The 22,317-nt window shown below is 36.6% G+C and overlaps 1 protein-coding gene across 1 annotated transcript in view; it reads right to left on the reverse strand.

Moving 5' to 3' along the window:
• NET1 (neuroepithelial cell transforming 1) overlaps positions 1 to 22,317 on the reverse strand; it is a 47,401-nt gene that overhangs the window by 24,631 nt on the left and 453 nt on the right. The window contains exons 2-3 of the mRNA XM_011957075.1: positions 8,433 to 8,499; positions 5,959 to 6,018 (exon numbers count right to left, since the gene is read on the reverse strand). Of these exons, the coding sequence (XP_011812465.1) occupies positions 5,959 to 6,018; positions 8,433 to 8,499 (127 nt within the window). The remainder of the gene's footprint in view (positions 1 to 5,958; positions 6,019 to 8,432; positions 8,500 to 22,317) is intronic.

The following is a 22,317-nucleotide window of genomic DNA, read 5'->3' on the forward strand; positions in this document are numbered from 1 at the left end:
CAGGCGCCCGCCACCTCGCCCGGCTAGTTTTTTGTATTTTTTAGTAGAGACGGGGTTTCACTGTGTTAGCCAGGATGGTCTCGATCTCCTGACCCATTATTTTCAAAGTATAAATACAGTTTAATCTACCGGGATCATCAGAACTTCAAGCCTTTTGTTTGATTCACTATTTGTTACTGAGCAGGGTTTTCTATAGCTCTGAAAAGGTAAAAGTTAACTCTGTAGAAAACTCATGGCAATGCAAATAAATTTTGTAGGTAGAGATGCAGATGAGGATATTCATATTTTATATATAATTTGGTGATCTCAGTCCACCATTCTTTTCTTCAGTGATTAGTGTATGTCAGTGTTTGCTAGTCCTTTGATCAGCTTTTCTATAATATTGGGTAACTCATTAATAAGTTAATTCTTTGACAGGTCTTTACTTTTAAAGAAAAAAAAAAAAACAAAACAGAGCAACTAGCATAACCAAAAAAAAAAAAAAAAGGAAAACCCACAAATAAAATCCACAACAAAGAGAAAGATTACCCTTAAACCTCAACATATGAGCAGAGTGACAAACCAGACAGTTATGAGGCCCACAAAGTATTAGCATTTGTGCATGATGAGGCAGAGGGACGGCACGGGGCTCTTCTGATGGCCCCAAGAACAGGAGAATCCCTTCAATCTCCCCTGAAGCCTCAATGGCATACTAGTCTCAGAATAGCAGCCTAATCTGGGAAAGGCTCTGAAGGATCCTGTTCTCAGGCTGAGAGCAAGAACAATGCCATGCAAATAGGTGCTGGAGCAATCTGGCCCATGTAAACTGTCGAAACTGAATCTTCTCTGAGAAAAACTCCTAGGAGTAGACTCCAGACTGAGAAGAACAGGGCAACAGAAGCAAAGACAAGAAAAGTTCCAGATAAAAGAGAAAGGGAGCAGAAAAGATCCCAGAAAGGATGAAAACCATACTTTGAAAAAAATCACCTTGTGAACGTAACACAAGAGGGAGCTCTAGAGTTATGAAGCTGAAAAGGCTATTCTGGCCTATTCCTCTCACCATACAGGAAACTTACTGCACTGAAAAATGAGCAACAGAAATATTAAGAATTCCACTTAAAACTATTATAAAGAAACAGAGACTGGAGTAGAATCATGTCTCTACAGCGTGAAGTAAATTAAGAAAATTACAGAAGCTATGAAAAAACGTAAAGACTCAGAAATTAGGTGACTGGAGAAGGAATTGAAATGAGAGGTAATAGAACTAAGAATTAAAAATAAGAAAATTATTTCAGAATGAAAAGTACAATGCTTAATGCATTAGGGAAAAAAGGAGGATGGCTTTAAAAATAAAAATATAAAAAGTTTTGAGAAAAATGAATAGAAAACATTTTAAAAGATGAAGATCCAACAAAACATAAAGGGTACAGAGGGGAAACAAAACAGAATAAATACCAAAAAGTATAATTCAAGAAAAAAAAAGTTCCTAAAACAAAAGATGACCTGAAACTACATATTTATTATGACTTTGAACAGACATATTTTATGCCAGAACACAATGGAGTAAAATATTAAATATACTCAATGAAAGAAAAGGTGGCCGGGCGCGGTGGCTCAAGCCTGTAATCCCAGCACTTTGGGAGGCCGCGATGGGCGGATCACGAGGTCAGGAGATCGAGACCATCCTGGCTAACACGGTGAAACCCCGTCTCTACTAAAAAACACAAAAAGCTAGCCGGGCGAGGTGGCGGGCGCCTGTAGTCCCAGCTACTCGGGAGGCTGAGGCAGGAGAATGGCGTAAACCCGGGAGGCGGAGCTTGCAGTGAGCTGAGATCCGGCCACTGCACTCCAGCCTGGGCGACAGAGTGAGACTCCGTCTCAAAAAAAAAAAAAAAAGAAAGAAAGAAAAGGTGAGCCAGGAGTTTCATATGCATCCAAATGAACCTTCAAGTATAAAGGTTGCAAACAAACTGAAAAGAACATGCAATGTGCAAGTACTTGGGGAACACCACGAACACTGCCTGAGAATCTACTCAACTCCAGGGCAGGGGTCAGCAAACTTCTTCTGTGAAGGGCCAGAGAGTCAATACTTTTGGCTTTATAGGTCCTATGGTTCCCGTCACAACTGCTCAGCCCAGATGCTGCAGTGTTTACGAAGGCAGCTATAAACAAAACATTGACAGACCAGTCACATATGGCTTGTGGTCATGGTTGCTGACCCCTGTACTAGAGAATGAGCTTCAGAAGCAAAAACAAACAAAACACAAACAAACAACAACAAAAAAACTAGAAAGGACTCAACATGAGGACTGGTGCTGAGAATTAAATATATATTTACCCATAGAACTAAGACTACCTGATGGTTAGCAGGGTCTACAGTACAGCTTGTAATGGCTAAAAGCTCTGACAAACTATTTTTAAAAATGGGAGGAAAGTGGTGAATGTACATGAAAAGTAAAATAAGCTCACTTCTTGCCTTAAATGCATTAATTATAACTACAAGTCAAGCAATAGTACTTCAAATCAGAAGAGAAAGAGGGTAGGGAGAAGTACTAGTTAACTAAAATACTGCTCATACGGATTAACCCATTTATAGTAGCCCAAAAGGCATTACATAAGGTATCAGTATAAAGATAACCATTAGAACAAAAACACAAACCTACTTAAACATCAAAAGATAAACCAAAGCAAAGAGCAAACATACAAACAAAACATAATGAAAGACAGTAGGCTACATACAGTTCATCCAATAAAGTGGAATACTATATATATGTATAAATATATAGTTGCTTATGTATTTTAAAAGTGGAAGAATAAACCATAAAATTTAAAAAAAAGATTTCATCTGAAAGAGGGATAGGGTAGAAGAGTCAGGAATAGGAACAAGAATCCTCTGTAGAATGACTTCAAAATTCTACATAATTTTGTCACACAATTATAAGATAAATTTAAAAAGCAGTAATTCTTAAACGATAAAAATTTTTTAAAAACCAAATGAGCTGTTGGTGTAATTACACACAGAAGTTAGTGTAATAATTTAAAAACGCAGTAATTTGACTGTTCATCCCTACTATGTTACAACCTAAAGGTTTAAAAAAAGCTGAAAAATGCAAGAAAACATAAAACGTTTTCAGTAATCATTAATAGTTATGCAAGCTGTTGTCTTTGAACTGTGGTATAAATCAAATCAGTGTCTCTGGACTTTTGGTGAAGTTGAAGGAACTCTACATAGTAAGACTGATAAGATTAAGTTAAATCCCTTTATCTTTGAATTTGAAATTTCAATATAAATTCCTATTTTGTTTTTTTAAATTAGATTTCTCTCCTAGCCCTATTCATTAAAAAGGCCTACCAACAATGACTAATCCAGTAGAAGGGAGTATTACTAATGCACAGATTTTAGCCTCTACCATTTCCCAAAGCAGCCAGACTCCTTTTAGAAATGGCTGATTCCAGGCATAGAGCATAAAAATAGGATCTGCAATAATTTGTCATCTAAAGCCACTGGATGTGAGATAAAGGTCATGTCAAAAGACACAGGAACCATCCTGAAATAGCATCCAACAGCCAAAGACTGATATGTGAGGCATCAGTAAGAGGAACTGAAATGAGGCCAGGTGCGGGTGGCTCATGCCTGTAATCCCAGCACTTTGGGAGGCCGAGGTAGGAGCACTGCTTGAGGCTAGGAATTTGAGGCCATCCTGGCCAACATAGTGAGACCCTGTCTTTTCTACAAAACAAAATAAAAAAAAAACTGAATCCATGTAAAACAAGTATTTATATGCATTAGTTCATAATACTAAGAAGAAAAAGAAATCATTACTTTCAGAGAAAGATAATGAATAGAACTCATTAATTTTGAAAACTGATAAAGGAAAAGAATCAAGCACTTGTTCTGCTCTGACTATAAATCAGAACTTCAGAGTAATCAAATGGCTAATAAGGGGAATTTTCTCTTTACAGAAGTATTCCAGTTAATAAACAGAGGTCTGATAAAGACATGTCATCACCTTGCAACCTCCAAGAAAAAAATGCATGTAAGCAATGAGCATCCATTTTGAGAGCATCACAGAAAAGCATTATATACTTTTTGAGGTAAGTACATGGCCCAAAACAACCACACTGGATCAGGTCTCTAGATCTAATTACCAACTTATCAGAAATACAGGGAAAAGAGGAACACAGTCAATGATATCATGGGGATGCAATCATAAATATTCAGGCTATAAAAAGATATATAGGAAAACCCTGCATGTCATGTTTCTTCAACAACAAAAAATTCCAAGAAAATAGTTAGAGGGGAAACCAATGAACTAAAGGAAACTTAATAGATATAGTTAATCACAATGTATGTGTCTTATTTGGACTACAAACAGACAAAATGAACCCAAAACCAAAAAAAACAAAAAAACCCAAAAAAACCAAAAAACAAAAAACTAAACAAACAAAAAAACCCACAAAAACACACAAACAGGTTCAAGAAAATGCATGAATTCTGAACTGAATCTGATATTAAGGAATTATTGTTATTTGTACTGTTTTGTAGAAAGTGTATTTTATTGTTTTTAAAAAGTTCTTATCTAAGGCCCAGCATGGTGACTCACACCTGTGAGTTTGAGACCAGCCTGACCAACATGGCAAAACCCCATCTCTACTAAAAATACAAAAATTATCCGGGCATGGTGGCACACACCTGTAGTCTCAGCTACTCAGGAGGCTGAGGCAAGAGAATCGCTTGAACCCAGGAGGCTGAGGTTGCAGGGGGCCGAGGCTGCACCACTGTACTCCAGCCTGGGAGACAGAGCGAGTCTCCATCTCAAAAAAAAGAGAAAGTTCTTATCTCAGACAATAAAGATAATAAACAGAATGGAATATTTGCAGATGAAAGGACATGACATCTAGGATTTGCTTCAAAATAATCCATATATTGATAATTGCTAAAGCTTAGTTGAAGACCATGTATTTTACTGTGGCAAACTATAAATACTATTTCTGTATTTGATTTGATTTGAAACATACCTAAAAATAATCAAGGTTGTCATTTCATACTTTTTTCTTTTTTTGAATACAAGATATTTTAAATGCAACTAAAACTGTTTTGCAAAATGCCTAAAACTTAAAACACATAATTCTTCTATGAAGACACTGTGTACTAAAAATAAGAAAAAAGCTGACTTGCTGGATTTGCTAAAATGTTGAGCAGATTATAAAAATTTAACTTTTAGAAAATATCTTGTCTTTAAAAAGAAACAGCAGCTGCTGCTGTTAAACATAATATGAAACATTTTTAAAAATCGCATTTAAAAACGTACAACTCTTTTATAACCTTAGAAAAAGACTCTCCAAAACCAAGATGCTACAATAAAATTTGCCAACCGGCAAAAATGATGTTAGTAATTCCAAAGATACTAGGTTTTTGGACTTACACACAATTTCGTATAAGAAAACTTCAAGTATTTTAAAGTGTGTGCTGAGTGTTAGTTTATCCTATGTCACATACTTGAAGCCCACGGGCCACATATAACCTACAGACAAGCTATTTTGCTTGCATGTATTTTTTAAGAAAAATGGACTCAACATTTAAAATTCAGGAGATTTCACATAAAAATCCAGGTTTTGACAGTCCTACATGTGACAATGGGCTAGAACCCGGGGCTCTCTTTTCACCACTGGCCCTCTTGTCCCTCCTTCCTTCACACAGATTATACAGCCTGTATCCTTAGGCATTTGTGTTTGTGATCAGTAGTTATAGCCTAGTATTTTGAGAGTAGTTTCTCCCTCATTCTTAACAAAGAAGCAGAATAGCAAAAAAGACGGTGTCTGTGAGCTAATATTATTCACTTTTGCACTTACAAAATGAAAAAAAAAAACCCAAAAACAAAAAAACCCAAACCAGCATTCATTATTCTTGTAGCACAGAAATAAAATGCTATCTGCATATTTTTAAATGCTTTTCTTTAACAGGGCAGCAGTGCTTACCTTCAGATCAAGGCTGCTAAGGCTTACAACATCATCATCTTTCTCTCTGCGTTTTCTTTTCTAAAAGAAAAAAAGATATTTCATTCTCATATAAAAGGAATGCATATTACATCACAAAACAAAGACTCTAGAAAACTAGAAAAATCAATTTTAAAAAGTTAAGCCTTTGGCTATAGTCACAAGAAAATTACTTGGAGGCCAGATGCGGTGGCTCACGTCTGCAATTTCAGCACTTTAAGAGGCTGAGGTGGGGGGAGACTCTGAGGTCAGGAGTTCAAGACCAGCCTGTCCAACGTGGTAAAACCCCGACTGTATTAAAAATACAAAAAAAAAAATTAGCCGCACATGGTGACAGATGCCTGTAGTCCGAGCTACTTGAGAGGCTGAGGCAGGAGAATCGTTTGAACCTGGCAGGCAGAGGTTGCAGTAGATGAGATTGCGCCACTGCCCTAAGAAGAAAATTATGTTGAGGGACGTTCATGAATTGTCTTTGGAATAGATACTGTCTAAAGAGTCTCCCCTGACAGAGTCATCACTGCTGTGAAGTGGCTACCCTATTAAAACACTACTTAAGGTTTTCAGAACAGAATCTTATGTAAATCAAGGGCTGTCGGTACTTGTTAGAGAAAAAGTAAAAATTTTTAAAATATAAAACCAGCCAGTTTTTTTTTTTTTTTTTTTTTTTTTTAAAGGAACACATTATTTATCTTGGGGGCAAGGTCTTCACTAGAAAAAGAAAATCCTTTTCTCATGGCCCAAAGTAATTAAGATTTGTTGCCGGAGGCAGGATTGATTAACTGGAAGGTGAACAGCCATGTCCCTGCAGTACTTTCCACTTACCATTTATCACTTTCATTCAGCCCTGCTGGTGCCAGCAGTGGCAAAACTGTGTACGTATCTACCATTTCTGGTACTTAATCAATACTGAATAAGCACCCATGAGTAACACTTTATTCTCCCATATCTCAAAATAACTTTTCAGGTTACCTACACTGCTTAGCTCTTGGGAACTCTTAAGTGACTAGTTAGGGTTCCCTTCAACTTCCTGGCCCCACAGTAAGGAGAAACTGTTGAGAACTGAATCAAAATTGAGCAAGATAGGGCCAATAGAGAAGAAGAAAAAAAAAAAAAAAAGGAAAGGCAAAGTCCAGATAGAAGTGGAGAAAGTAATAGAGCCAGGCGGCCTCAGAAAGCAAGCTACCATAAAAACAACACGAAGGAGGGCTGTGAAGTCAGAAAAGCTAGCTGAACCAAGATTTTGTGTACAAGTTGAAAACTAAATTCACACTAAAATGGAACAGAAAATTCTCAAAGTCAAATTCTACACAATATCACTCTATGAAAAAAGAAAACAAGGAACAGAATCTATCCCCTAGGAAATGATTGCACACCAGGAAGAAATGCTCAAAGAAGCAGAGCAAAATTACAACACACTGTTTTGAATTGAGCTAAAAGACGTTAGGAAAATGATCTAGGACATGAAAGAACAATATACATCAGAATTGAGGTGATGGAACTCAAGAAATATTTTATTGATCCCTAGGTCATACCCAGAAGATACAGAAATTATGAATAATATGACCCCAGGTTTGAAAAGCCAACTAACCAAAAATCTTGCTTGTGTATTTATCTGTGAACCTGTTTGTGTATATTAATGATATGAGCAAAATACAGAAGGATACATATGGTACTGTTGACATGGTTAGAGCAGAGCCTGGGAATGGACTAATACGGAGAAGAAGGAGAGAAGAGGGGGAGGAAACTGCCTAGCAAAATAAGACTGTACTGAGGGGAAGAAAGCACATATATGATCATACTTATGCATTTATATGAAATTGTATTTTGAATCATTTTTGCTATTTTTCCCAAATAAGCATAAGAATCATGATCTATTTGTACATACTTTATTTATATCCATTTGTACATACTTTATTTATATATGTATTATGAGCTAACAAGTTTTAAGTACAAAAAGAACCAATTTTCTGTTGTCACTTCACACAAAATTAAATGCCTCTGTAAAGTCCTGCTATAAAAATAAGAGTCCCTCTATGCTGAGATTAATAGCAGAAAACCATTCATTATATATATTAAATATATATACATAATGTGCAATCAAGCATTTTTATATTTTTCAACCAAGAAAAAAGTCAATAGAGGATGTATACAAATAATTTCATGTTTCATAATATATTATCAGATTTAACATTGAAAGGAATAAGAGAAAGGATGGCATAAAGATTAATACATGTGAGTACTTTGCAAAATACGTTTTATATTTACTTGAAACAAAAAGTTATTACAGCTTATTAGTAGAAAAGGACTAAATTAGGCTGCCAAAGATGGTTATAGGAATTCTGTTCCTCAGGACACTCAGAGAAGTACAGACTACTGAGCTGTATAACAGACTGAAAGACAACTGGGGAATTAATTCTATCTAATGTCTTGAAATAAAAACCCAGGTATCTACTCACCAAAGTCAAGTCCCAGTTGGGGCCAGGTGTTAAGAATGTGAAGGAGCTGCCTCTCCGAAGGGAGTACCTGTTAACAGAAAATTCCAACAATAAATAAAGGAGTGACTTTAGCATAATAGAGCATCAAACAGATAAAAAGCTACACTTTCCATACTTTCAAAACTGTTTAAAGTAGCCTGATTTGTCATTCAATCTTAGTAATATGAGAGATGGTATATATATATAAAAACAAACAAACAGGGTATAGGTTTTGTCATTCTCGTAATCTTTACAGTGAAAGAGCCTACATAAAATTAGTGAACAGATTATTTTAAAAAATAATTCACCAAACCCAGCCCAGTTTACCTTAGGAACATACACATAGTTAAAAAACATGAAATATATTAATAGGTTAAATAAAAAACAGCAAACAAACTTCCTAAGTGCAAAAAATTAAGAAACATATTCATGTATATATTTTAAAAAAAAAATTAAAGGATATTCTTAACAAAATCTAACTTCACATTATCTGCATTTCATGTAAATCCCTAACTTTTTAAAACTGCAATTTAACAAACAAAACACAAAGCTATGAATAACTACATTTGAGACAAAGATCTCAAGATTAAAATGTGATTAGAAATTTTGTTCTTTACTATTAAGTGAAAGATTTTTCTGTGTTTTTTTCCATTCAATGTAAAGACATAAAGCAAGAAAGTCCTATGACAAAACCTGTCTTCACCTTTCTAAAATATGCCGCTATATGTTTATAAAGTATAAACCCGTGTTTATAAAATATGTAGAAATCACAAAAACATAGCACAAGAGATAAAGGCAGTTTATAAAGTATATTTATTATTAATCACTTCAGATGTAAACAAATGTAGAACGAACACAGATTTTTTTTTTTCCCTTGTGGAAATAAATGATGATCAACCAAAAGAGAAAAGCAAAGGCTATTTATTCAGTGTTTGCTACAACAAGGGAGTCATCTATTGTCATTTGCATCTTGACAGAGACTAAAAGACAGGTAGACGAGTGTGAAGTTTCATAGTGGAAAATCAGGTATGCTCTGATTGGAGGCTGTTGGCCTGGGGAGCTGTAGGCAGGCTAACTAGAAGTGGGGGCAGCCTACTGTGATTGGTTAGAGCATATATCTGGCTTTCACAGGTTGGTTATGAATTGGAAGCGGGACAAAAATTAGGAAGCTGGCAGTTATTAATGAAGTCCTGGACATTTTAGGTCAATTATTATAGTAGTTATTATTTGGCTTCTTGGATTGTCAAGTCATTGTCTGTTTATACATGTGATCCTTAAGCCTCATAGTCTTTCGAAAGTTATAGAAACACCACTGATCGGTATCTTTCCTGCAAAAATATACAAGCTTAAATCAAATACAAGGGCTTCTGGAATTTTCTAAGCTAAATATAAAGGAGAAATTTTGTTGTTGTTGTTGTCGTTTGACAAGGAACACAAAGGAAACTGGCTATAAGGTAAAGAGGAGGTCTGCAAAGCTTCACAGATGAATTAATACTTAATACAAAGTATTACTGAATCTGAAAGAAAAATAGCAATTAACAAAGCATTAAGGTGGAGTGAAATGAGTTACATTCTGGAAACTGCAAGTAGTTCCTCACATTTGAGTAAAGAAATAAGGGCTGAAGTATCATGAAAGGCCTCACTGCACTCAGAGAGAATGGACTTGATCTTGAGTATGTGTGGCAGCCATTGAATCTTAAGTAACACGAACAATGGATTGTAAGAAGGCAAGACTGCTCAGTTAGAAGGCAGCTCCAATATTGCTTACAAAAGATGATTGGGGCTCTGGCAGCAATAACAAGATTACAGAGGAGAAGCTGATTTGAGAGAGGGTTCTATGTCAAAATTGCCAGGACAGACTTTTCCCTTTTCCTCCCTAAACCTGTTCAGTTATTACCAAGGTTCTTGACCTGGGGAAAATATGATGCCACTAACAGAAATTAGATGCAAAGATCTTAAGATATTTAAAACAAACATTTCCTAAATAATTATTTGGAGAAAATCAAAACACAGTAAGACTACTTATGGAGCTCAAACTTTTTTTGAGGGCCTCTTTACTGGTGCAAAACGACCTAAGAAGTTGATTATTCCATCTTTTCTTGCTACTGCAGAAAAGTCAGGCAACAACAAATAAAATGGTATTTTTTTCTTGAGAAAAACCCCGGAACAAGGTATTTAAACAAAAAAAGTCATCTAAAATAAATTGTAATTCATATCAAGAGATATATAGGATGATTACTATAAACAAATGGTAAAAGACTATGGGAAAGACAGGACCTATCATGAGTCCACAGATCACACTTAAAAACACTACTCTAGGAATTAATACTCTTAGTGTATTAAATGCTACTGTATGCTACATGGTTAGCAGGAGCCATCAGTGGGCACTGGCTTAAGAAAAAGCAATTATGATTTCTCGGGTTGTTTTAAATCCAGTACAAACCTACATTACAAAGTGGCATTAACCGTGGCACTTAAAATATTCAGTAAATACTTCCTTTCAGGTATAAGCATTAGGGAGTACTACAAAACCAAAGTTACTAATTTCTTTATTCCCTAGAAATGACCACACTAACCTCAGAATGCATTTGCCATCTGAAAGCTGGAAAGAAAAATGGCTCTTAAGAATTTTTTAAAGGTTAACTGGAAAAATATTTCCAATCATATGATAAAATTCTTTCCAGCAGTATCTGTAACCAGCTTTACAGTAATGCTATTTTTTCCCACTTCAATAACAAGTTCCTATTTATTCTGAATACCCATGGAAAAAAGGAACCCAAAAAACAAACTGTGCCCAGAAAGTATGTGAGACAGTGCCAACTTTCACAAATCTTGGAAAGATATATACTCATTTTTCACAAGGGTCAGACTCAAAATGTAATAGCTATTTTAAATCCTTGTGGGGAAAAAAATGATTTCATAAAACATTAAGATTGCAAGTTGTTTTTCCAGAAGATACATAGAACCTCCTCCTAAAAAGGAGGGTTTAAAGGATGAAATGTAGAGCAAAAAGTGGCAGTGCACCTTTTCAAGAATTTTTGTCCATATATCCAATGTATTTTTTCATATATCCAAGTAATTATAATATTTAAGGAATAAAATAAACTAATACGTTAAGGAATTAGCTTAGTGTATTAAATTAAGTTCCTGATTTGACTCCTATAGATTTTCCTTGGCCTTTAATGTATTTCCTTTCATACCATTTGGTATGTTTTTGAACAATGTACATTATTTTTACACTAAATTAGGTTTAGTCTAAAGAAATCATAATTAAAATGATAAAGCTGCTGTTCACAAGAAAAATATCTTGTTAATTCCTTCTTTAGCCAAACTGTTTTCAGAGATTCTGATTTGTATCACCACTTCCTCCATCATGACAGATAAGATCTGACCTGAAATTATAAATATTTTCAAAAAATGTATTGAACATTACTATTACCAACAGGAAAAAAGCATTCTTAGATGCATAATTTACCCTCAAGATGCATTCATCATAAAAAATGGATGTAGAATGAAAATGAGTTTCAGAAAAAGATTTTAAAAAGGACAATAGTTAACATTTATTGGGTGCCTACTATATGACAAGCACTGTACATATACTCATCCTAAAAATAACATTTTTTCCAATTAAATAAAAAATATCTGTAAATGTTAAACATATAAAAAGAATTATACCCTATGTGTAAAAAGAATGGTATAATTTATCCTCTGCAGTTAACATTTTTAGAATGGTGATTTATCCTCTGCAGTTAACATTTTTTACATTTGGGGTGTGCTAAGCAACTGAGGTTCTCAATTTCTTTGCAAATAAGGCAAAAACAAACTAAATTATTATAGAAACAATTCATTTATTTGGGTCAAATATCTGATGTAGTAGACATCCACTACTGTTTTGACTGTTCAGCATCTTTGTTATCAAGGAGTTGTCTCTTCTTCCACTTCTGACAATCATGTAGACACGTCTCCCATCATACTAGGGTTTTCTCATCTGCATGAGAGCCTCAACTAATATACACATCTTGGAATATCTTGTCTAGAACACAGTTGAGCATCTAGAAACCAGCAAACACTGGCCCCAAAGCACCCCAGACATCCTAATGTCCTGCATTAATTCTCAGGCCTTGCCCAGGGCAGCAAATTCAGGGAAGAGGGAACAGGGGATAATGACAACAGCAAGTAACAGTAAGGAAAGAGAAATTCTGAAGGCTTCCATCATTAAAAATCCAGTACTCTTTGGAAACAGTGTGGCAATTCCTTAAGATGTTAGTGATAAGTTTACTGTCGGACCTGATAATTCCACCCCCAAGAATTTACCCAAGAGGAGTGAAAATGTATGTCTACACAAAGACTTTTTTTTTGAGATGGAGTTTTGCTCTGTCACCCAGGCTGGAGTCCAGTGGTATGATCTCAGCTCACTGCAACCTCCGCCTCCCGGGTTCATGCTATTCTTCTGCCTCAACCTCCCAAGTAGCTGGAATTATAGGTACATGCCACCACACCCAGCTAAATTTTGTATTTTTAGTAGAGACAGGCCATGTTGACCAGGCTGGTCTCGAACTCCTGACCTCAGGTGATCTACCCGCCTCAGCCTCCCAAAGTGCTGGGATTACAGGGGTAAGCCACTGCGCCCAGCCTACACAAAGACTTACATGCAAATGTTCCTAGCAGCATTATCCATAAAAGCACCAAACTGGAAACAAATCAAATGTACAACAGCTGGTAAACGGAGTTGACAAAATGTAGTATATTCATATAATGGAATATGGTTTGGCAATAAAATGAAATACTGATGTAAGTGAAAGAAGGCAGATGCAGAAAGACTACACATTGTATGATTCCACTTGTATGTCCTGAAAATAGAAATTTATAGAGATAGAAAGCAGATCAGTGGCTGCCTAGGGCTGGGGTGGGAGCAGGGATATTTGGGGTGATGAAATGTTCCAACAGTGGATTGTGGTGATGACTGCACAACTCTTTAAATTTACTGATAATCACTGAATTGTATACCTACAAAGGGAGAATGTTATGATATACAAATCGTACCTCAATAAACTAAAAACATAGTCAACTTATGTGGGAGCACATGGCCTTACAAGCTTCTGTGAGTATGCTTTTCATTTTTGGCTACTACTACTACTACTACTACTACTACTACTACTACTACTACTACTACTACTACTACAGATCCTGGGTTGTCAAGAATTGGTTTAAGCCTATACCTTTAACTCTGGATATCCACTGTACAAATCCATCAATCAATTTTACTGGAAAAACAAAATTCAAAGAGTAAGCCTTATCACTATTGGCAGATCATAGGTCATACTATTATTTTTCTACCAATGGACAGCACTATTTCAAATCTGCAAAAAAGGAAAATATAAAATCCTTAGAAGGATCAGTATGTATTCATATTTCTGCCATATGGGTGATATGTAAAGTTCTATGGCTTTCCCTAAGGCCCTGAAAGACAGAAATAAAATTATTTAAACGTTATTTGTGTCCAATTTTCAGGACCTTAGACATAGGTACTATGAAGTCTTAGAGACTAAGTAACTTGCTCAAGGTCCTCAAGAGCCAGAATTTGAATCTAGGAAGTGTGACTGCTTTTAAAAGCCTAAACTCTTTAAACATTACTCTTTGTCTACGGGTTCTAGTCTAAAAGAATGTTAAAAGAATATACATTCTCAAAGGAGAAAACAGAAAATAATTAGGTAAATCAAAGCTGAGGCCAGAATAGACTTGGTATCAAAAAAACTAGGCCAGAAAAGCAGGCCTCATTCTGAGCTCTCAACCATGTAGTATAACCTAGCATTCTTTAGAAAGACCCTTGGCAGCTGGGCACAGTGACTCATACCTGTAATCCTAGCACTTTGGGAGGTCAAGGTGGGTGGATCACGAAGTCAGGATATCAAAACCATCCCGCCAACATGGTGAAATCCCATCTCTACTAAAAATACAAAAATTAGCTGGGCGTGGTGGTGTGTTCCTGTAATCCCAGCTACTCGGGAGGCTGAGGCAGGAGAATCACTTGAACCAAGGAGTTGGAGGTTGCAGTGAGCCAAGATCGTGCCACTGCACTCCAGTCTGGTGACAGAGCAAGACTCTGTCTCAAAAACAAACAAAAAAAAAGATCTTTGCCTACTGCCCAGAACTGGGAGGTAGGGAGAAAGAAGTTAAGAGGCCTGTCTTATCCTAGGCAGTATCTACACAGAAAACACAATTGCTGCCCCAGAGAAACCTGCACAGATACATAGAGGAGATGTACCAACAAACAACCTAAAATTCCAAATACATCTTATACAACATACCAAATAAATTCCACCTGAATTATAAAAATTTTAGATTATTTTAATATCTCACTGTACAGAATACCATAATGTATTTAACTTCCTCCTCCTGTTTTTTCTAACCTTTCTACTACACAAATGTGCTAGGATATACTTTCTTGTACATATATCCATGTATGCTTGCCCATTACGTTAAGATAAATTTCTGTGGTTAAAACTGCTTGGTTTAAATATTTGCATTAAAATTTTGTTTTATTTGCCATATTTCCCTTCAAATACACATAATGGGAATACCAGAAAGAGAGGAAAGAGGAAAGAGAAAAGAGCCGGAAAAAAAAAAAAAAAAACTTCAAAGAAACAATGGCTGAAGCTTCTCCAAATTTATTGAAAAACAACCACCTACACATTTGGAAAAGCTCAATAAACTTCAAGTAAGATAAACACAAATATATCCACAGACAGACACATCACAGTAAAAATGGTGAAAGTTAAAGACAAGAAAATCTTAAAAACAGCAAGAGAAAAAAAAGCCTTGTTATTTACAAGGAACCCCAATAAGATTCTGACTTCTTAACAGAAACAATGGAAGACAGAAGCAGTGTGATAACATATTCAAAGTGCTCAAAGAAAAAGAAAATTTCATCAAAGAATCCTATACTATCAAAATTCTCTTTCAAGAATGAAGGAGAAACAAAGACATTCCCATAAAAACAAACAAACAAAGAGAATTTGTTGTTAGCAGACTTGCCTTACAAGAAATACCATAAGAAGAATTTCAGGCTGAAAGCAAGTGACCCCAGACGGTAATCTAAGTTCACACACAAAACCCAAAAAGCCCTAGTAAAAGCAGTTTCAATGAAACAAATCAGTAAAGAAATTAAAATGCTACAAATTAGAAAATTCTCACTTAATGCAAAAGAAAGCAATAAAGGAGGAATAGAGAAACAAAAGACATATGTAACACAACAAAATGGCAGACATAAATCCAACTATATCAATAAATAACATTAAATGTGATTGGAGTAAACAACCCAATCAAAAGAAAGAGACAGCCAGACAGGATCAAAACCAACCAACCAACCAGGATCCAACTATGTGCTGTCCACAGGAGATAAACTTTAGTTTCACAGATATAAATAGCTTAAAAATAAAGGGATTAAAAATATGTCATGCAAATAGCAAGCCACAAGAAAGCTAGAGAAGCTATATTAACATCAAACAAAACAGCCTTTAAGAGAAAAAAATGTTACCAAAGAGGGATATTTTATAATAAAAGGATTGATCCATCAGGAAGATATAATAATTACGAACATACATGCATATAAAAACAGCACAATCTCAATAAATGTAAAAGGATAGAAATAATACATAATACAAAGTGTATTCTCCAGCTACAATGTAATGAAATTAGAAAAAATTTGTGAAAGTCACAATTATGTGGAAATTAAACAACACATTCCTAAATAATTAATGGCTCAAAGAAGTCAAAGAGAAATCAGAAGGTAATTTGAGACTGATGATAGTGAAGACACACTATATCAAAATTTATGAGATGCAGCTAAAGCAATGCTCAGAGGGAAATTCATAGCTGTATCCCTATATTAAGAAAAAGATCTCAAACCAGTAACTTAATCTATAATCATGACACTGGAAACAAAAAGGGCCAACTAAACCTAAAGCAAGCAGACTAATCTGAGGAGATTACTCAGATTACTGAGCAGGAAGAAGGAAACAATAAGGATTAAAGTGAAAATAAAGAACAGAAGAACAGAGAAAAGTAATGAAGCCAAAATCACATTCTTTGGAAGATCAAGATTGACAAGCCTTTAGCTAGATTGCCCATTATAAAAAGAAAGAAGACAAATGATAAGAATCAGAAATAAAAGAGGGGACATTACTATTGACATTATACGAAAAGGATTATAAAGAAATACTATGAACAAGGGTACACCACCAAATTAGATAACTTTGATGAAACAAATTCCTAAAGAGATACAACCTACTGAAACTGACTTAATAAAAAACAAACTATCAGAAGACACCTATAACAAGAGATAAGATTGAATTAGTAATACTAATAAACTATCCACAGAGAAAAGTCTAGGCCCAGGTGGCTTTACACTGAATTCTACCAAACAGTGAAAGAGTTAATACCAATTCTTCACAAACTTTCAAAAAAAAAAAAAAAAACAGTAGGTAACACTTCTCAATGGATTTTATGAGGCCTGTATTATCCCAATACCAAAACCAGACAAGCATAGTACAAGATAATAAAACTACAGATCACTCATGAATATATACACAAAAATATTCAACAAAATATTAACAAAATGGATCCAACAATATATAAAAAAAAGCTATACACAATGACCAAGCAAGAAGGCAAAGTTGGTTTAACATCCCAAAAAATCAATTAATGAAACACATCAATAATAACAACAACCACATGATCATTTCAATAGATGAAAGAAAAAAACCCTAAAACCTTTCATGATAAAAATCACTCAAAAACTAGAAATAGAATGGAACTTCCTCAACCTGATAAAGGACATCTACAAAGCTTACAAGTAACATCATACTTAATGGTGAAAGATTGTATGCTTTCCCCTTAAGATCAGAAATAAGACAAGAATTTCCAGTCTCTCCACTTCCGTTCAACATTGTATAGGAGGCCCTACCCAGGGCAATTAGGAAAGAGAAAAAAATAAACGGCATCCACAGATTGTAAAAAGAAGTAAAACTATTTTTATTTGCTGATGACATAACTTTGTACATAGTAAATCCTAAAGAAACCACTAAAAAACTATTAGAACTAATGAGTTCACCAAGGTAGCAGGATCCAAGATCAATATACAAAAATCAATTGTATGTGTTCCTATACAACTGAAATTATTAAACTGAAAATAAAGTGACACAAGGCAGGGCAGGGAAGTGCTGAGTAGAGGAGAGCGTGGTTCCTCGCTATGGCTCCATCCCCCAGCCTGGGCCCACGGACCTCAGTGAGGATAGGCATTTCTCTTCTCCTACCCAAATGTTGCATTTCCCAAGACCACTCTGGCCCACCACGTCCCCATCCCGTGCCTATAAAATCCCCCAAGACCCTAGCAGGCAGACACACAGGTGGCTGGATGTCAAGAGGAACACACCGACATGGGAGTACACTGGCACGCTGGCAGGCCATCGACTGGTAGAACGACGCAGAGCTTGGCCAGGGAGTTTGGAGGAGAATCGGGCAACTTGATTCCAGGGGAAAACCTTTTCCCTTCTGGCTCCCCCATCTGCTGAGAGCTGCTTCCACTCAATAAAATCTTGCAATCATTCTCCAAGCCAACGTGTGATCTGACTGTTTCAGTTCATCAAGGCAAGAACCCTGGGATACAGAAAGCCCCCTGTCCTTACAATAAGGCAGGGGTCTAATTAAGCTGACGAACACAAGCCACCTACAGATGGCTAAACTAAAAGAGTACCCTGTAACACATGCTCACTGAGGCTTCAGCTGTAAACATTCACCCGCAGACATAGCCGGGGGTCGGAGCCCCACAGCCTGCCTGTCTGTATATTCCCCTAGAGGTTTGAACAGCAGAGCACTGAAGAAGCCAGCATACCCCCAGTGCATGCCCTGCGTGGGGGACAAGGGAACTTTTCCCATTTCAAAAGAAATGAATCCCATTTACAACTGCATCAAAAAGAACAAAATACTTAGGAATTTAGCAAAACATGCAGAACTATACTCTGAAAACTACAAAACACTGTTGAAAATAATTAAAGATCCAAATAATCGGAAAAACACCCCTTGTCCATGGATCAGACTACTTAACTCTGTGTAGAGGGCAATACTCCTGAAAATGATCTACAAGATTTAATGCAATTCCTATCAGAATCCCAGTGGACTCCTCTGTAAAAATCGATAAGCTGATTCTAAAATTCACACAGAATTGTAGGAGACCCAGGATAGCCACAGCAATCTTGTGAAAAAAAAGAACAAAGTAGGAGGACTCACATTTCCCAATTTCAAAACTTACTATACAAAGCAATGGTAATCAATACACTATGGTAATGGCATAGGGCTATTACATATAGATCAAGGGAATAAAGGTCAAAGTCTAAAAATAAACTCTCACGTTTATGGTCAACTGATTTTTGACAAGGGTGCTAAGACTACTCAATGGGAGAAGGAACAGTCTTCAAAATATGGTGCTGGGGTACCTGGATAAAGAATTAGGTTGGACCCTCATCTCACATTATATACAAAAACTAACTCAAAATGGATTAAAGACCTAAATGTGAAAGCTAAAACGATACAATTCTCAGAAGAAAGCACTGGGGAAAGGATTCATAACAATGGATTTAGCAGTGATTTCTTGGATATGACATCAAAACACAGGCAACAAAAGCAAAAATAAGTAAGACTACAAACTAAAACATTTTTGTGCTTCGAAGAACATCATGAAAGTGAAAAGACAACCCACAGAATAAGAGAAAATATTTGCAAATAATCTATCTGATAAGGGACTTGTATCCGGAATAAAGAACTCTTAACTCAATAAAAAAAGAAATTTACAAATGAGCAGGGCCAGATGCGGTGGCTCACGCCTGTAATCCCAGCACTTTGGGAGGCCGAGGCAGGCGAATCACAAGGTCAGGAGTTCAAGACGAGCCTGGCCAACATGGTGAAACCCCGTCTTATTAAAAATACAAAAAATTAGCCACACGTGGTGACACATGCCTGTAGTCCCAGCTACTCGGTAGGCTGAGGCAGGAGAATCGCTTGAACCTGGGAGGCAGAGGTTGCAGCGAACCGAGATCGCACCACTGCACTCCAGCACCGGTGAGAAGAGTGAGATTCCGTCTCAAAAAAAAAAAAAAAAAAAAAAAAACCCAAAGGATGGCCCACCAAAAATGGCCACACACATTACATGAATCCATTCATATGCAATGTCCAGAACACAGAAATTCCTACAGACCGACAGATTAGGTTTTGGGGCAGAAGGGGTAGGAGGGGAACAATAGCTAAAGGTTATAAATACTCTTTTTGAGGCGATGAAAATGTTCTAAGTAGTACGATTTAAGTGGGTAAATTGTACCGTATGTATTTGTCTTTCAAATTAGTTTATAGTGAGTTTTGCCTGCAGAACATTTTTTAATAGTCACACAACCATATACACTAATTTTCCTTATGATTTCTGAATCTGATACAGCGCTTAGTTGTCTCTTGCCTCACAATTAATACTATCTTGTAATATTTTACATATTCTTGTAGATGATCTTACATCTTTTCTGGAAAAGGAATGTTAGTTATTTAATTCTCCATTTTCCCTCCATGGTTCTTCTGTGTCTCTCTCCTCATGCTGCCTGTGTTACTACGCTTTTCTCAGAATATATCATTTCCTACCTCACACAAAAAATAGAGGCCTGGTGGGAAAGTCCTCAAATTCCTGCTCACGACACACCCCATTCTTCAAAATTAGGTACTATCCATAGCTTCTTGTTAGGCTAAATCCTCCACCTTGAATTTGGATTCTATCCTTTTCTGCCTTCTTGGATCCTTGTTCAACCATTTTTCTCCTCTACTGTCTGTTCAACCTCTCCCTCTATTTGTTAACTGAGCTCAGCACATCAAGTTTATTCTTTTTTAAGAGTCTATCCCGGCCGGGCTCGGTGGCTCAAGCCTGTAATCCCAGCACTTTGGGAGGCCGAGACGGGCGGATCACGAGGTCAGGATATCGAGACCATACTGGCTAACACGGTGAAACCCCGTCTCTACTAAAAAATACAAAAAAACTAGCCGGGCGAAGTGGCGGGCGCCTGTAGTCCCAGCTACTAGGGAGGCTGAGGCAGGAGAATGGCATAAACCCGGGAGGCGGAGCTTGCAGTGAGCTGAGATCCGGCCACTGCACTCCAGCCTGGGCGACACAGCAAGACTCCGTCTCGGGAAAAAAAAAAAAGAGTCCCACAAACTTGTGTTATTTCCCTCTATTCTTCTTTCTTGTCTTCCTGTTGCAGTGAGACTTCTCTTCACCAATCCCATTGCCAGCTATCAGATTCGAACAATCATCATTTTTCATTTAGACTACTGCAGACTGATTTCCTCCTACCAATCCATCATCTAAACTTGGAAATTTTAATTTGGTATACACGGCTGAGTCCACAAATCTCCTGAAATGTTTATGTATATGAGCATGTTTTCGGGGAATAGTTTCCATAAAATATGAAGAGTGAGATGAGTCCAAAATGTTGCTTATTTTTCTCATGGAAGACAAACTGATCTTTTAAAATGCAAATATGTCATGCCATTGGCTCATTTAAAGTCTTTCAGTATTTCCCCACTAGCATGAAGATAAAACCCAAACTCTGTCAAGGCATACAAGGTCCCTTCATGATGTGGCTCTTACCTCTTTAGCATAAATCTCTCCTGACTACCTCCTCCTTCTCCCTATACTGGTCTCCTCTCTTCTATACAAATAGTATTGTTAATATAGTAATAAAATAGAATATACACCCAGAACTCATCAGACCCATTTGCTTCAGGGTCTTTCTACATGCCTCTCTGCCTGAAATCACCCATCTACATCTGCTCTCTTAACTGGTCCTCAAAGACTCAGGATTACAATAGGAAATCATTTCCTGTTCTCTCCAGTCAGGATTAAGTGTTCCTTTTAATCTACGGCATTCTATATTCTATAATATATAGAATTCTCATTCTATATTCTATAATAATTTTTATCACACATTATAATTATTAACCTACTTATCTTTCTTCCCTATTAGATTATAAACTTTAAGCAGTAAGAACAGTATTTTTCCATTTCCATATTCCTAGTGTTGGCACTCACATTATTTCCTGAACAAATCGCACATTCTCTTCTCAATCTGTTACAAAACACTCTAAGTTCGATATTGTAACCATTCTTGGAAACCATCTAAGATCAATACTCTCTTCTCATTACCAAATTTTTCATTCCTCATCTAGCTTAATCTTCATATTTTACTTAATCCTCATTTTTATTTGACCTATCAATAACATCTGACACAGCTCGTCACGTCCTCTTTCTTGAAATCCTTTCTTCATTTGGCCTCCTGGATACTGTTTTCACTTGGTTCCCTTCCTCCTAATTCACCAGCTATCCCCTGAGCTTCGCTCTGTGAAATTTCACTGAGCCAAACACGAGTCATACACTCTCATTTCAATGTATACTTCCACAAAAAGTAAAAAGAAAAAACACGGAAATGGTTGTGATGGACTCTCTAATAGGCATCTCACAACTTATTCCTTAGTCTTTTCATTCTCAGGACATGGAAGCCCATTCTCGTGGTGCTCACCATGTCAGTTTCGGTCTGGGTGAAGTCATTTGGGAACTCCAGTCTACAGCCAGTTGGGTGTGGAGAACAAAACCACTGTGGCTTTTCCTAAGTCTCCCCTGAGAAACAGTCAGGAGGAGAGGAGACTCAACAAGCCCGCCCCTTTGCCACAGGCAGGGAAAATCTCAGTTTGGAGTCTCAGGAGCGACCTCAGTCCAAGGCCAGGCACACTGTCACTCCGGCCTGTGCCACCCTCACCTCCAGCGGCCCCGGTCCCCCCT

This window comes from Colobus angolensis, unplaced genomic scaffold (assembly GCF_000951035.1).
Source record: "Colobus angolensis palliatus isolate OR3802 unplaced genomic scaffold, Cang.pa_1.0 Scaffold432, whole genome shotgun sequence".
Lineage (NCBI taxonomy): Eukaryota > Metazoa > Chordata > Mammalia > Primates > Cercopithecidae > Colobus > Colobus angolensis.